General features: G+C 44.0%; 1 protein-coding gene across 4 annotated transcripts in view; it reads left to right on the forward strand.

Moving 5' to 3' along the window:
- nhsl2 (NHS-like 2) overlaps positions 1-15,357 on the forward strand; it is a 147,620-nt gene that overhangs the window by 102,329 nt on the left and 29,934 nt on the right. For all 4 annotated transcript variants that reach the window (XM_071333324.1, XM_071333325.1, XM_071333326.1 and 1 more), the window contains exon 2: positions 14,726-14,905. In XM_071333324.1, the coding sequence (XP_071189425.1) occupies positions 14,726-14,905 (180 nt within the window). The remainder of the gene's footprint in view (positions 1-14,725; positions 14,906-15,357) is intronic.

The raw sequence follows: 15,357 nt of genomic DNA on the forward strand, positions 1-15,357 counted from the left end.
TTTGTAGACTATGAACTTGCTTGTTTACCCAAATTGTATGTTCCCACACACGGGACTCTGGCTCTCTATTGGTTACGCGGACTCTTGGCCTCCCATTCTATTCTAACCACCTCTCCCCAGCTTTATATTCATGTTACCTGATGAAATTGCTGTCCAATATGATCTTGTTGCCATCTAAAGCACATTCAAATGTTATTAATCAACACTGCAGAGCTCTCCCTGTCCTCTTCCGTGCCCTGATTGTATTACTGCTGATTATACAGTTGAAGTCGGAAGTTAACATACTGTACACCTTAGCTAAATACATTTAAACTCAGTTTTTCACAATTCCTGACATTTAATCCTGGTACAAATTCCCTGTCTTAGGTCAGTTAGCATCACCACTTTATTTTAAGAATGTGAAATGTCAGAATAATATTAGAGAGAATGGTTTATTTTCAGCTTTTATTTCTTTCATCACATTCCCAGTGGGTCAGAAGTTTACATACTGTCACGATCGTTGTTGTATGAATCGGACCAAGGTGCAGCGTGGAATGGTTTCATCTTTATTCGAGTGAAACGCACACAAAACCAAAAAGAGCAAAACGAATGTGAAGCTATGCAGTGCTCACAAGCAACAATACATAAACATAGACAAGATCCCACAACCACAGTGGGGAAAAGGCTGCCTAAATATGATCCCCAATCGGAGACAACAATAGACAGCTGCCTCTGATTGGGAACCATACAAGGCCAACATAGAAATACAAAAACTAGAGTACCCACCCTAGTCGCACCCTGACCTAACCCAAATAGAGAATAAAAAGGCTCTCTAAGGTCAGGGCGTGACACATACACTAAATTAATATTTGGTAGCAATGCCTTTAAATTGTTTAACTTGGGTCAAATGTTTTGGGTAGCCTTCCACAAGCTTCCCACAATAAGTTGGGTGAATTTTGGCCCATTCCTCCTGACAGAGCTGGTGTAACTGAGTCAGGTTTGTAGGCCTCCTTGCTCGCACATGCTCTTTCAGTTCTGCCCAAAAATGTTCTATGGGATTGAGGTCAGGGCTTTGTGATGGCCACTCCAATACCTTGACTTTGTTGTCCTTAAGCCATTTTGCCACAACTTTGGAAGTATGCTTGGGGTCATTGTCCATTTGGAAGACCCATTTGCAACCAAGCTTTAACTTCCTGACTGTTGTCATGAGATGTTGCTTCAATCTATCCAGATACTTTTCCTCCCTCATGATGCCATCTATTTTGTGAAGTGCACCAGTCCCTCCTGCAGCAAAACATCCCCACAACATGATACTGCCACCCCGTGCTTCATGGTTGGGATGGTGTTCTTTGGCTTGCAAGCTTCCCCCTTTTTCCTCCAAACATAACGATGGTCATTATGGCCAAACAGTTCTATTTTTGTTTCATCTGACCAGAGGACATTTCTCCAAAAAGTAGGATATTTTTGCCCATGTGCAGTTGCAAACCGTAGTCTGGCTTTTTTATGGTGGTTTTGGAGCAGTGGCTTCTTTGCTGAGCGGCCTTTCAGGTTATGTCAATATACAGTGGGGAGAACAAGTATTTGATACACTGCCGATTTTGCAGGTTTTCCTACTTACAAAGCATGTAGAGGTCTGTAATTTTTATCATAGGTACACTTCAACTGTGAGAGACGGAATCTAAAACAAAAATCCAGAAAATCACATTGTATGATTTTTAAGTAATTCATTTGCATTTTATTGCATGACATAAGTATTTGATCACCTACCAACCAGTAAGAATTCCGGCTCTCACAGACCTGTTAGTTTTTCTTTAAGAAGCCCTCCTGTTCTCCACTCATTACCTGTATTAACTGCACCTGTTTGAACTCGTTACCTGTATAAAAGACACCTGTCCACACACTCAATCAAACAGACTCCAACCTCTCCACAATGGCCAAGACCAGAGAGCTGTGTAAGGACATCAGGGATAAAATTGTAGACCTGCACAAGGCTGGGATGGGCTACAGGACAATAGGCAAGCAGCTTGGTGAGAAGGCAACAACTGTTGGCGCAATTATTAGAAAATAGAAGAAAATAGAAGAAGTTCAAGATGATGGTCAATCACCCTCGGTCTGGGGCTCCATGCAAGATCTCACCTCGTGGGGCATCAATGATCATGAGGAAGGTGGGGGATCAGCCCAGAACTACACGGCAGGACCTGGTCAATGACCTGAAGAGAGCTGGGACCACAGTCTCAAAGAAAACCATTAGTAACACACTACGCCGTCATGGATTAAAATCCTGCAGCGCACACAAGGTCCCCCTGCTCAAGCAGGCGCATGTCCAGGCCCGTCTGAAGTTTGCCAATGACCATCTGGATGATCCAGAGGAGGAATGGGAGAAGGTCATGTGGTCTGATGATTCAAAAATAGAGCTTTTTGGTCTAAACTCCACTCGCCGTGTTTGGAGGAAGAAGAAGGATGAGTACAACCCCAAGAACACCATCCCAACCGTGAAGCATGGAGGTGGAAACATCATTCTTTGGGGATGCTTTTCTGCAAAGGGGACAGGACGACTGCACCGTATTGAGGGGAGGATGGATGGGGCCATGTATTGCGAGATCTTAGCCAACAACCTCCTTCCCTCAGTAAGAGCATTGATGATGGATCGTGGCTGGGTCTTCCAGCATGACAACGACCCGAAACACACAGCCAGGGCAACTAAGGAGTGGCTCCGTAAGAAGTATCTCAAGGTCCTGGAGTGGCCTAGCCAGTCTCCAGACCTGAACCCAATAGAAAATCTTTGGAGGGAGCTGAAAGTCCGTATTGCCCAGCGACAGCCCCGAAACCTGAAGGATCTGGAGAAGGTCTGTATGGAGGAGTGGGCCAAAATCCCTGCTGCAGTGTGTGCAAACCTGGTCAAGAACTACAGGAAACGTATGATCTCTGTAATTGCAAACAAAGGATTCTGTACCAAATATTAAGTTCTGCTTTTCTGATGTATCAAATACTTATGTCATGCAATAAAATGCTAATTAATTACTTAAAAATCATACAATGTGATTTTCGGGATTTTTGTTTTAGATTCCGTCTCTCACAGTTGAAGTGTACCTATGATAAAAATTACAGACCTCTACATGCTTTGTAAGTAGGAAAATCTGCAAAATCGGCAGTGTATCAAATACTTGTTCTCCCCACTGTAGGTCTCGTTTTACTGTGGATATAGATACTTTTGTACCGGTTTCCTCCAGCAACTTCACAAGGTCCTTTGCTGATGTTCTGGGATTGATTTGCTCTTTTCACACAAGTATGTTCATCTCTAGGAGACAGAACGCGCCTCCTTCCTGAGAGTTGTGACGGCTGTGTCAATACTGGTGTTAATACTTGCGTACTATTGTTTGTACAGATGAATGTGGTACCTTCAGGCTTTTTGGAATTGCTCCCAAGGATGAACCAGACTTGTGGACGTCTACAATTTTTTTCTGAGGTCTTGGCTGATTTCTTTAGATTTTCCCATGATGTCAAGCAAGAGAGGCACTAAGTTTGAAGGTAGGCCTTGAAATACATCCACAGGTACACCTCCAATTGACTCAAATGATGTCAATTAGCCTATCAGAAGCTTCTAAAGCTTTTTCCAAGTTGTTTTCCAAGTTGTTTAAAGGCACAGTCAACTTAGTGTATGTAAACTTCTGACCCACTGGAATTGTGATACAGTGAATTGTAAGTGAAATAATCTATCTGTAAACAATTGTTGGAAAAATTACTTGTGTCATGCACACTTGCTAAAACTATAGTTTGTTAACAAGAAATTTGTGGAGTGGTTGAAAAATGTAACTTTATTGGGATAGGGGGCGGTATTTTGACGTCCGGATGAAAGCGTGTCTAAAGTGAACTGCCTGCTACTCAGGCACAGAAGCTAAGATATGCATATTATTAGTAGATTTGGATAGAACACACTCTGAAGTTTCTAAAACTGTTTAAATCATGTCTGTGACTATAACAGAACTTATTTGGCAGGCGAAACCCAGAGGACAAACTATTCAGATTCTTTTTTTTGAGGTCACTCTCTTTTCAATGGGGTTTCATTGGGAATCCAGATTTCTAAGCGACTTTCTTGCAGTTCCTATCGCTTCCACTGGATGTCAACAGTCTTTAGAAATTGGTTGAGGTTTTTCCTTTGAGAAATGAAGAAGTAGCACTGTTCCGAACGAGACTAGAAGGAAGTGTACTCTTTGATAGAGGCGCGTGACCTGAAAAGCGCACTCCACATTTTTTTCCCTCCGGTATTGAAGACAGTATGTACAGTAAATACCTAAAGGAAAGGACTTTGAAATGTTTGGACAAAGCTTACAGGTAACTTATGAGAAATTTTGTAGTCATTTTGTACGAGTTGGAACCGGTGTTTTTCTGGATCAAACGTGCCAAGTAAATGGACATTTTGGATATATATCGACGGAATTAATCGAACAAAAGGACCATTCGTGATGTTTATGGGATATATTGGAGTGCCAACAGAAGAAGCTCGTCAAAGGTAAGGCATGAATTATATCTTTTATTTCTGCGTTTTGTGTCGCGCCTGGAGGGTTGAAATATGATTCTTTGTTTGCTGGAGTGCTATCCTCAGATAATAGCATTGTTTGCTTTCGCCGTAAAGCCTTTTTGAAATCTGACACGTTGGCTGGATTCACAACAAGTGTAGCTTTAATTTGGTATATTGAATGTGTGATTTCATGAAAGTTAAATTTTTGTAGTAATTTATTTGAATTTGGCGCTCTGCATTTTCACTGGATGTTGGCCAGGTGGGACGCTACCGTCCCACATATCCCAGAGAGGTTAAGGTTGCAGTGACACATCCATAGCCTGAGCAGAAACCAGATTGCATACGTGAGAGAATACTATAGACATCAAGAAAACCAGTCAGCTGATTATTGACAAGTTTTTCAATACTTTTGATAAACAGGGCAAAATCTAAATTGGCCTTTAACAATTAGGATCAGCTTGATCGCCCCCTTTAAATACTTTGGCCTTCCGGATAGCCTGAGTGCACTTATTTCTAATTTTAATGAGTATGCGTGTGCCGAGCGATTTGCCAAATGGAATTCTTGAGGTGGAGTAACTCTGCCAGATCACGGTCGAACCAGGGGCTGAACCTGTATTTAATTGTCATTTTCTTCATGGGTGCGTAATCACTTTATGTGATTCTGTACCAATTTACAGATGCCAGATCATGAAGGAAGGTTTGCTCATTAAAGTTTTTTAGCAAGCGTCTATGACAAGTCAGGACAGGTCGTTTCACTGAGCAGCCATTACAAACACAGGCTGTAAAACAGTGATCACTAATTTCATTACAGAAAACACCAGACTGATACCTATCAGGATTATTTGTAAGGATAAAATCAAGGAGAGTAGCCTTTTCTGGGTGTTTGGAGTCATACCTTGTGGGTATTGGCCTGGTTTGATAACTACCTCTCTCAAAGAGTGCAGTGTATAAACTCAGAACATCTGCTGTCTCAGCCACTGCCTGTCACCAAGGGAGTACCCCATGGCTCGATCCTAGCCCCACTCTCTTCTCAAATTACATCAACAATATAGCTCAAGCAGTAGGAAGCTCTCTCATCCATTTATATGCAGATGATACACTTATGCTCAGCTGGCCCCTCCCTGGATTTTGTGTTAAACGCTCTACAACAAAGCTTTCTTAGTGTCCAACAAGCTTTCTCTGCCCTTAACCTTTGTTTTGGAAGTGTTCAGAACAAGGTTATGTGGTTTGGTAAGAAGAATGCCCCTCTCCCCACCGGTGTGATTACTCCCTCTGAGGGTTTAGAGCTTGAGAGTACTTGGGAGTATGGCTAGACAGTACACTGTTCTTCTCTCAGCACATATCAAAGCTGCAGGCTAAGGTTAAATCTAGACTTGGTTTCCTCTATCGTAATCGCTCCTCTTTCACCACCGCTGCCAAACTAACACTGATTCAGATGACCATCTTACCCATGCTAGATTACGGAGACATAATTTATAGATCGGCAGGTAAGGGTGCTGCCGAGAGGCTAGATGTTCTTTACCATTCGGCCATCAGAATTGCCACCGATGCTCCTTATAGGACACATCACTGCACTCTATATTCCTCTGTAAACTGGTCACCTCTGTATACCCGTCGCAAGACCCACTGTTTGATGCTTATTTATAAAACCCTCTTAGGCCTCACTCCCCCCTATCTGAGATATCTACTGCAGCCCTCATCCTCCACATACAACACCTGTTCTGCCAGTCACATTCTGTTAAAGGTCCCCAAAGCACACACATCCCTGGGTCGCTCCTCTTTTCAGTTCGCTGCAGCTAGCGACTGGAACGAGCTGCAAAAAACACTCAAACTTGACTGTTTTATCTCCATCTCTTCATTAATTAAAAGACTCAATCATGGACACTCTTACTGACAGTTATGACTGCTTCGTGTGATGTATTGTTGTCTCTACCTTCTTGCCCTTGGTGCTGTTGTCTGTGACCAATAATGTTTGTACCATGTTGTGCTGCTGCCATGTTGTGTTGCTACCATGTTGTTGTCATGTTGTGTTGCTACCATGCTGTGTTTTCATGTGTTGCTGCCATGCTATGTTGTTGTCTTAGGTCTCTCTTTATGTAGTGTTGTGGTGTCTCTCTTGTCGTGACGTGTGTTTTGTCCTATATTTTTTACATTTTTTATCCCAGCCCCCGTCCTCGCAGGGGGCCTTTTGCCTTCTGGTAGGCTGTCATTGTAAATAAGAATTTGTTCTTAACTGGCTTGCCAGTTTTTTTAAAGCACACATTTTTTAAGAGTCACTGTGTGATTCAAACCTTGTTTTATAGTATTTCTGTGTCAGAACTAAAGTCTCCTCAAGGTCCTATTGGCTTCCAGTGTAAGCTGAGACTGTTGTGATTGGTAATAGATGTATGCACAACTTTAACAGTTTCATATAAGACTGTAAGACTAATCCCAGAATAACACACTCCGAGGGGTATACATTAGTCATAGAGAACCAAACTAAATAGAAACAGCAACACCTCACTAAAATGTGTTTGTGCTTATATTATTTTGTGTGTGTACGTGTACTTGTCTGTGTGTTCTCTCTGCATATGTGACTGCATCTTTCCCTATGTCTCTCGCGCGCTTTCTCTCTCTCGCGCGCTCTCTCTCACTCTCTCTCGCTCTCGTGCTCTCTTTCGCTCTCTCGCGCTCTCTCTCTCGCGCTCTCTCTCTCTCTCTCGCTCTCTCTCTCTTGTGGTCTCTGTCTCTCTCTCTCTCTCGCGTGGTCTGTCTCTCTCTGTCTCTCTCTCTCTCTCTCTCTTTGTCTCTCTGTCTCTCCGTCTCTCTCTCTCTCTCTTTGTCTCTCCGTCTCTCTCTCTCTCTCTGTCTCTCTGTCTCTCTCTGTCTCTCTCTGTCTCTGTGTGTGTCTGAGTGGGTCTTGTGAAAGTGTCACTATGGTGTAAGCTCTTTCTGCCACGTTATTTTTGTCGTCTCTCCCCTTTAGTATTTAATGAGACAATAGTGAGAAGCTGGGTTGGGAGGGAATATCAGGGTAGAAGTCACCCGTATGCACAGATTCTAGGATCAGCTTACCCTCCCCAAAGCCTAACCTTAAAGCTGGAATACTTAATTGGTGAAACTGCCATGTCTGTTTGGGATATTGCAACAACAAAGAAGTTACTGCAAACAAGGTACACAGTTTTTTCCCCCCTCGGGGGGGGAAAGTTTACATACACCTTTGCCAAATACATTTAAACTCAGTTTTTCACAATTCCTGACATTTAATCCTAGTAAAAATTCCATGTCTTAGGTCAGTTAGCATCACCACTTTATTTTAAGAATGTGAAATGTCAGAATAATAGTAGAGAGAATGATTTATTTCAGTTTTTATTTCTTTCATCACATTCTCAGTGGGTCAGAAGTTTACATACACTCAATTAGTATTTGGTAGCATTGCCTTTAAATTGTTTAACTTGGGTCAAATGTTTTGGGTAGCGTTCCACAAGCTTCCCACAATAAGTTGGGTGAATTTTGGCCCATTCCTCCTGACAGAGCTGGTGTAACTGAGTCAGGTTTTGTAGGCCTCCTTGCTCGCGCACACTTTTTTTTAGTTCTGCCCACAAATGTTCTATAGGATTGAGGTCAGGGCTTTGTGATGGCCACTCCAATACCTTGACTTTGTTGTCCATAAGCCATTTTACCACAACTTTGGAAGTATGCTTGGGGTCATTGTCCATTTGGAAGACCCATTTGCAACCAAGCTTTAACTTCCTGACTGATGTCTTGAGATGTTGCTTCAATATATCCACATACTATTCCTCCATAATGATGCCATCTATTTTGTGAAGTGCACCAGTCCCTCCTGCAGCAAAGAACCCCCACAACATGATGCTGCCACCCCGTGCTTCACGGTTGGGATGGTGTTCTTCGGCTTGCAGGCCTTTCCATTTTTCCTCCAAACATAACGATGGTCATTATGGCCAAACAGTTATATTTTTGTTTCATCTGACCAGAGGACAATTCTCCAAAAAGTACGATCTTTCTCCCCATGTGCAGTTGCAAACCATAGTCTGGCTTTTTTATGGTGGTTTTGGAGCAGTGGCTTCTTCTATGCTGAGCGGACTTTCAGGTTACAGTGGGGCAAAAAAGTATTTAGTCAGCCACCAATTGTGCAAGATCTCCCACTGTAATGTTCATCATAGGTACACTTCAACTATGACAGACAAAATGAGAAAAAAAAATCCAGAAAATCACATTGTAGGATTTTTAATGAATTTATTTGCAAATTATGGTGGAAAATAAGTATTTGGTCACCTACAAACAAGCAAGATTTCTGGCTCTCACAGACCTGTAACTTCTTCTTTAAGAGGCTCCTCTGTCCTCCACTCGTTACCTGTATTAATGGCACCTGTTTGAACTTGTTATCAGTATAAAAGACACCTGTCCACAACCTCAAACAGTCACACTCCAAACGCCACTATGGCCAAGACCAAAGAGCTGTCAAAGGACACCAGAAACAAAATTGTAGACCTGCACCAGGCTGGGAAGACTGAATCTGCAATAGGTAAGCAGCTTGGTTTGAAGAAATCAACTGTGGGAGCAATTATTAGGAAATGGAAGACATACAAGACCACTGATAATCTCCCTCGATCTGGGGCTCCACGCAAGATCTCACCCCGTGGGGTCAAAATGATCACAAGAACGGTGAGCAAAAATCCCAGAACCACACGGGGGGACCTAGTGAATGACCTGCAGAGAGCTGGGACCAAAGTAACAAAGCCTACCATCAGTAACACACTACGCCGCCAGGGACTCAAATCCTGCAGTGCCAGACGTGTCCCCCTGTTTAAGCCAGTATATGTCCAGGCCCGTCTGAAGTTTGCTAGAGAGCATTTGGATGATCCAGAAGAAGATTGGGAGAATGTCATATGGTCAGATGAAACCAAAATAGAACTTTTAGGTAAAAACTCAACTCGTCGTGTTTGGAGGACAAAGAATGCTGAGTTGCATCCAAAGAACACCATACCTACTGTGAAGCATGGGGGTGGACACATCATGCTTTGGGGCTGTTTTTCTGCAAAGGGACCAGGACGACTGATCCGTGTAAAGGAAAGAATGAATGGGGCCATGTATCGTGAGATTTTGAGCGAAAACCTCCTTCCATCAGCAAGGGCATTGAAGATGAAACGTGGCTGGGTCTTTCAGCATGACAATGATCCCAAACACACCGCCCGGGCAACGAGGGGGTGGCTTCGTAAGAAGCATTTCAAGGTCCTGGAGTGGCCTAGCCAGTCTCCAGATCTCAACCCCATAGAAAATCTTTGGAGGGAGTTGAAAGTCCGTGTTGCCCAGCAACAGCCCCAAAACATCACTGCTCTAAAGGAGATCTGCATGGAGGAATGGGCCAAAATACCAGCAACAGTGTGTGAAAACCTTGTGAAGACTTACAGAAAACATTTGACCTCTGTCATTGCCAACAAAGGGTATATAACAAAGTATTGAGATAAACTTTTGTTATTGACCAAATACTTATTTTCCACCATAATTTGCAAATAAATTCATAAAAAATCCTTCCAATGTGATTTTCTGGATTTTTTTTTCTCATTTTGTCTGTCATAGTTGAAATGTACACATGATGAAAATTACAGGCCTCTCTCATCTTTTTAAGTGGGAGAACTTGCACAATTGGTGGCTGACTAAATACTTTTTTGCCCCACTGTATGTCGATATAGGCCTTGAAATACATCCACAGGTACACCTCCAATTGTGTTAGGCGGAGCAGCACAGGGGAACCTAAGAGCAGACTCAGACCAGGAAACAGGGATGAATGAACCAAGATATTTATTGCAACACAAGGAGAGATGGAGTGCAGATCCGGGGAAGCTCGGATGCGTTGTAGGAAACCAGATGTGGAGGCTGAGGTTGGAGTGAGCTGGGTTGGGACAGGGTAAACAGGTCCGGAGGGGAATCCAAGGGAGTGATGGTGAGCTGAATCCAGAACAGGGTAGCTAGATGTGGAACAGGAACCAGAGTCAGAGCGGCAAAACTGCAGTGAGAGGATAAACAGTGTCAGGCAGGGAAACAGGCACAGCAGGATACAGAATCTTAAATAATAACAAATAGCTAGAAGCATGACTGACTGAACGGAGATTACGATCTGGCAGAGTGGAAGTGGTAGGACTGAGTACTTGGAGAGGTATTGATTATGGAACAGGTTGCAGCTGGTGGGGATCTGCTCTGACTCCAGCACACGAGAGAGAGAGAGAGAGAGAGAGAGAGAGAGAGAGAGAGAGAGAGAGAGAGAGAGAGAGAGAGAGAGAGAGAGAGAGAGAGAGAGAGAGAGAGAGAGAGAGAGAGAGAGAGAGAGAGAGAGAGAGAGAGAGAGAGAGAGAGAGAGAGAGAGAGAGAGAGAGAGAGAGAGAGAGAGAGAGAGAGAGAGAGAGAGAGAGAGAGAGAGAGAGAGAGAGAGAGAGACTCTTACTTGGGGAATGGTTGTAGGTCAAGGAGACACCGGATGTCAATTAGCCTAGCAGAAGCTTCTAAAGCCATGACATAATTTTCCAAGCTGTTTAAAGGCACAGTCAACTTCGTGTACCTAGCCCTCAGAACACAGCCTCAATTCGTTGGGACATGGACTTTAAAAGGTGTCGAAAGCGTTCCACAGGGATGCTGGCCCATGTTGACTCCAATGCTTCCCACAGTTGTGTCAAGTTGGCTGGATGTCCTTTGGGTGGCGGACCATTGTTGATACACATGGGAAACTGTTGAGCGTGAAAAACTCAGCGGTGTTGAAATGCTTGATACCCTCAAGCCAGTGTGCCTGGCACCTACTACCATACCCATTCAACGGCACTTAAATATTTTGCCCTGCCCAGTCACCCTCTAAATGGCACACATGCACAATCCATGTCACAATTGTCTCAAGGCTTAAACATTCTTCTTTAACCTGTCTCCTCCACTTCATCCACACTGATTGAAGTAGATTTAACAAGTCACACCGATAAGGGATCATACTGTAGCTTTCACCTGGTCAGCAATGTTCCCTCAATTTTCTTTTCCGGCACTGAGCTAATTTCAGGTCTGTTGAACTCAAACGTTGTGAAAATTCTGTGCAACTTCCAGCACGTGCTTACTGTGAACACTGAGGCTGTACACACTTTAAGTTACTTAGCAGTGGTCAAGTAGGCTACTGTGGCTATCTGATCATAATGTAGGACTACCAGAGTGGCCTACCATCAAAAACAATGGAGAAAATGCATCCCATAACATTTTAACATGGAAATATATTTACGCCCTGCCTATTGGCTACTTAGCTTATTCAAGCCTGTCTCAAAATACAACACTGCCCTTTTAAGACAAAAAAAGCTCTGTAACTGACTCGCTTTTCAAAGATGTCTAGAAATGCACACGTTTTGTCCTCTTGTAGAAAGCAATCCCTCCCCCACTGCTGACTACAAATGATCTATAACTGGGCTAATAATACATTAACCAGCAAAGGATATGAATGAATGTACAAATGTGCACACGTCGCTACATGTAGCTCTCACTTTGATCTCAAAACAAGCGCATCTACTGAGGACTGCTCATGCTGTAAACACAGTCCAGTTCAAAGTGAATAGCACATATCCATATATGGCAATGGTCTATTTGCATATAGGACTGCTGCAGCTCTGATTGGTTATGGCACACCTGTCTGTGTATAGTACGGGCCTGAGTCAGATGCCTGTCAATGCAATAGAATCATACTCCGATGTTTTCTGCCTACAACAAAATCTCTTGCATACTTAGTTTTGCATACTAAGTCTTGCATAGTTTATTTTGTTTCAGTACGTTGCATTGAAAGTGGCTAATTGCACACGTCTTAATTCGATCCCAATTCCCACAGTAAAGGGAAACGTTGATAGTGGTAACTAATGGGGAAAACTCTAGAAAGTTGAGTGAAGTTCAATCTCGTCCTTCTCTGCGCAGGCTGATATTTCTACTGTGCGGCAGTCCCGTGGAGCTGCGTGCGTGCGCACGTGCACAGCGTATAGGGAATGTTGTAGGTCAGTCTATGTTATGGAAAGAGCAGGTGTTCTTAATGTTTTGTCCAATCAGTGCCAGACACTCCTCACATCCATTTCATCAACAAAATAAAAACATGGATTCGATCTTTAATGTGGATTTGATCTTCAACCATTAGGGATATAACTCTTAAACTGATCTTAGATCAGTGTTTAAAGGTGACTTTTACTACTTAATTCTACTGCTCAGGGCACAGGCACAGGCGCTGGCGAGTCCCCTTTGCCAATAGTTAAGATGGCTGCTGGCCACTCATATCTGCCCTTAAGAAATGTGGTGGTCTGTAAGGACCCTGACCTCTGTATTAGAGGTCAACGGAGGTTGAGCTCTAACTTTCTCTCTCTCTCTCTTACACACACACACACACACACACACACACACACACACACACACACACACACACACACACACACACACACACACACACACACACACACACACACACACACACACACACACACACACACACACACACACACACACACACACACACACACACACACACACACACACACACACCCTTCAGTGACCAGCGATGCATAGACAGTCTTTTTCTTCTTATTTTCTGTTATCTCTCCATCTCTCCGATCCTCCTCTAAAACACTGTGGTTACATAAGAGAAAAGGAGAGGAAAGGAGGAGAGAAGATGAGGGAGAGGAGAGGAGGAAGAGCACATTAATTCCAGTGTAGAGGAACTGCTGCTGAGCTGGTAATTAAGTAGACTCTGATAACCTTACGGGAGATAAGAGGTTTTCCCTGTACCGGAGCTACCGTTACGTCCCCTCTTTGTCTTTCTCTCTCTCTCTCTGTACCACTCTCTCTCTCTGTCTTCTCATTCTCTCTCTTTCTCAATATCTCTTTCTGTCTCTCTCTCTCCCTCTCTTTCTCTCCCCCTCTTATCCCGTCTTTCCCTCGTCTCTCTTCTCCCTCTCTTTGCGTCTCTCTCTGTTTCTTTGCAGATCGCACCGCGTCTGATTCCTCTCCCTCTCTTGGATTGGTTGTTATGATTTGTTCTGGATTTATGAATTGTTGTTCTGTTTATGCTGATTATGCTGATTTCAGTGATTATTTTTGTTATGATGATTATCTAACAGTTTTATTATTCAGCTGTGTGGGAGCCTGCTCTCTCCCTCCCCTACTCTTCCTGACAACACACACACACATACACCAGAGGGATAACTGTAGTTCCAAGGCGAAATTTGACGTTTGTACAGGTCCCCATGATGTTGGGAGACACTGTCAAAACCGGTTACTAGGGGCAAAAACAAACATAAAAAAGGAGTGCCGCTCCCTGGGATTGAACCCACAGTCTACAGAGCTGGCACTTGCAGCTTAGTCCACTCCGCCATCAAACCACAATGATATCAAGCCCAGTTGGAATCAATGCCTTTAATTTTAACCCTATCCAAACCTTAACCCTTAAAGGGATACTTCAGGATTTTGCCAATTAAGCCCTTTATCTCCCTCCCCAGAGTGTTTATCTCCCCATAAATGGCATCCATGAGTTAAAGGGCTTCATCGCCAAAATCTCAAAGTATCCCTTTAACTGAACACCAGTCTAAATACATGCCTAAATTTAACCCTAGAGTAATTTCTGTGTGCCTACATTTAACACATTTGTCACAGAAAGTGAGGCGATCAAGTCAGTTTGACAAATACCTTTGTCCCTGGACGTACCGAGATGAAGTCAGACTGTGATTTCTTGTTGCAACACACACACACACCTTCCTTTCCTTTCTCTAATAACAATCCCTCCCTTCACACCCAGCTATTATGTAACACAAGTCTCTGGGTATTAGTTATGCAAATGTCATCAATTTGTATTTACGTATGATCTATCGTCCCCCCCCCCCTCTCTCTATGTCCCTCCTCCTCCTCCCTCTCTCTGCATCACCCTCTGTATTTGCATCTCAATCTCTGTATCGCTCCTTCCCTCTGCCTTCTCTTCTCTCGCTCTCTCCATCTCTGTCTGTATCTCCACCTCCCTCCTCTCTCTCTCGCTGTTCTCTTGCTCTACCTCTCTCTCTCTCTCTCTCTCTCTCCTCTCTCTCTCACTGCCACTGTATCCCCTCTCCTCCCTCCATCTCCCCCTGCATCTCTCCACCCTCCCTCTCCCACTCCTTTCTCCACCCTCTTTATCCATCTACTATCCCTCCTTCCCTCCTCCCCTCTCTACCACTCTCTTCTCTCCATCCCTCTCTCCAGTCAACACCAACTTGGACGCGGAGTCGAAGCGTAGTGCGGCTTCGTCGTCGACGGCGACATCGGCCCACTTCCGGTCTCCATGGCAACAGAGCGTGAATGTGTTTGGCTCGTGGAGCAGGCCGGACTGTGTTCAGGAGCTCCATCAGGAGGCTCAGCTTAACCTGCAGAGCCTGCTGCAAGGTACAGTAACTAACCCTGGGTGTGTGTGTGTGTATGTCGGGAGTGTGTGTGTGTCGGGAGTGTGTGCGTGTGTTGGGAGTCTGTGTGTGTGTGGGGTGGAGGATGTTGGTTGGGGATTGAGGAGGACAAGGGGTGACAATCTCTGTTTATGTGATGAAAGACGCCGCTGCCGTGTTTTTATGTGATGGTGTGTGTGTGTGTGTTTGAGAGAGGAGGTCGATGTGAGGGGACCTTGCTGCCATCTTTACAGTAATCCATTCTGTTCCCCTCTCTGTTTATACCAAAGATGCTGCTCTGTTTATACCAAATATGCTGGTTATGTGTTCCTCTCTCTCTCTCGCTCGCTCTCTCTCGCTCTCTTTCCCTCATCCTCTTTCTCACACACCCCTCCTCTCTCTCTCTCTCTCTCTGCCTCATACTAACCCATGACTGCCCTTCTGTGTGATCAGTTA

The sequence above is a fragment of the Salvelinus alpinus genome, chromosome 11, assembly GCF_045679555.1.
Source record: "Salvelinus alpinus chromosome 11, SLU_Salpinus.1, whole genome shotgun sequence".
Classification (NCBI taxonomy): Eukaryota; Metazoa; Chordata; class Actinopteri; order Salmoniformes; family Salmonidae; genus Salvelinus; species Salvelinus alpinus.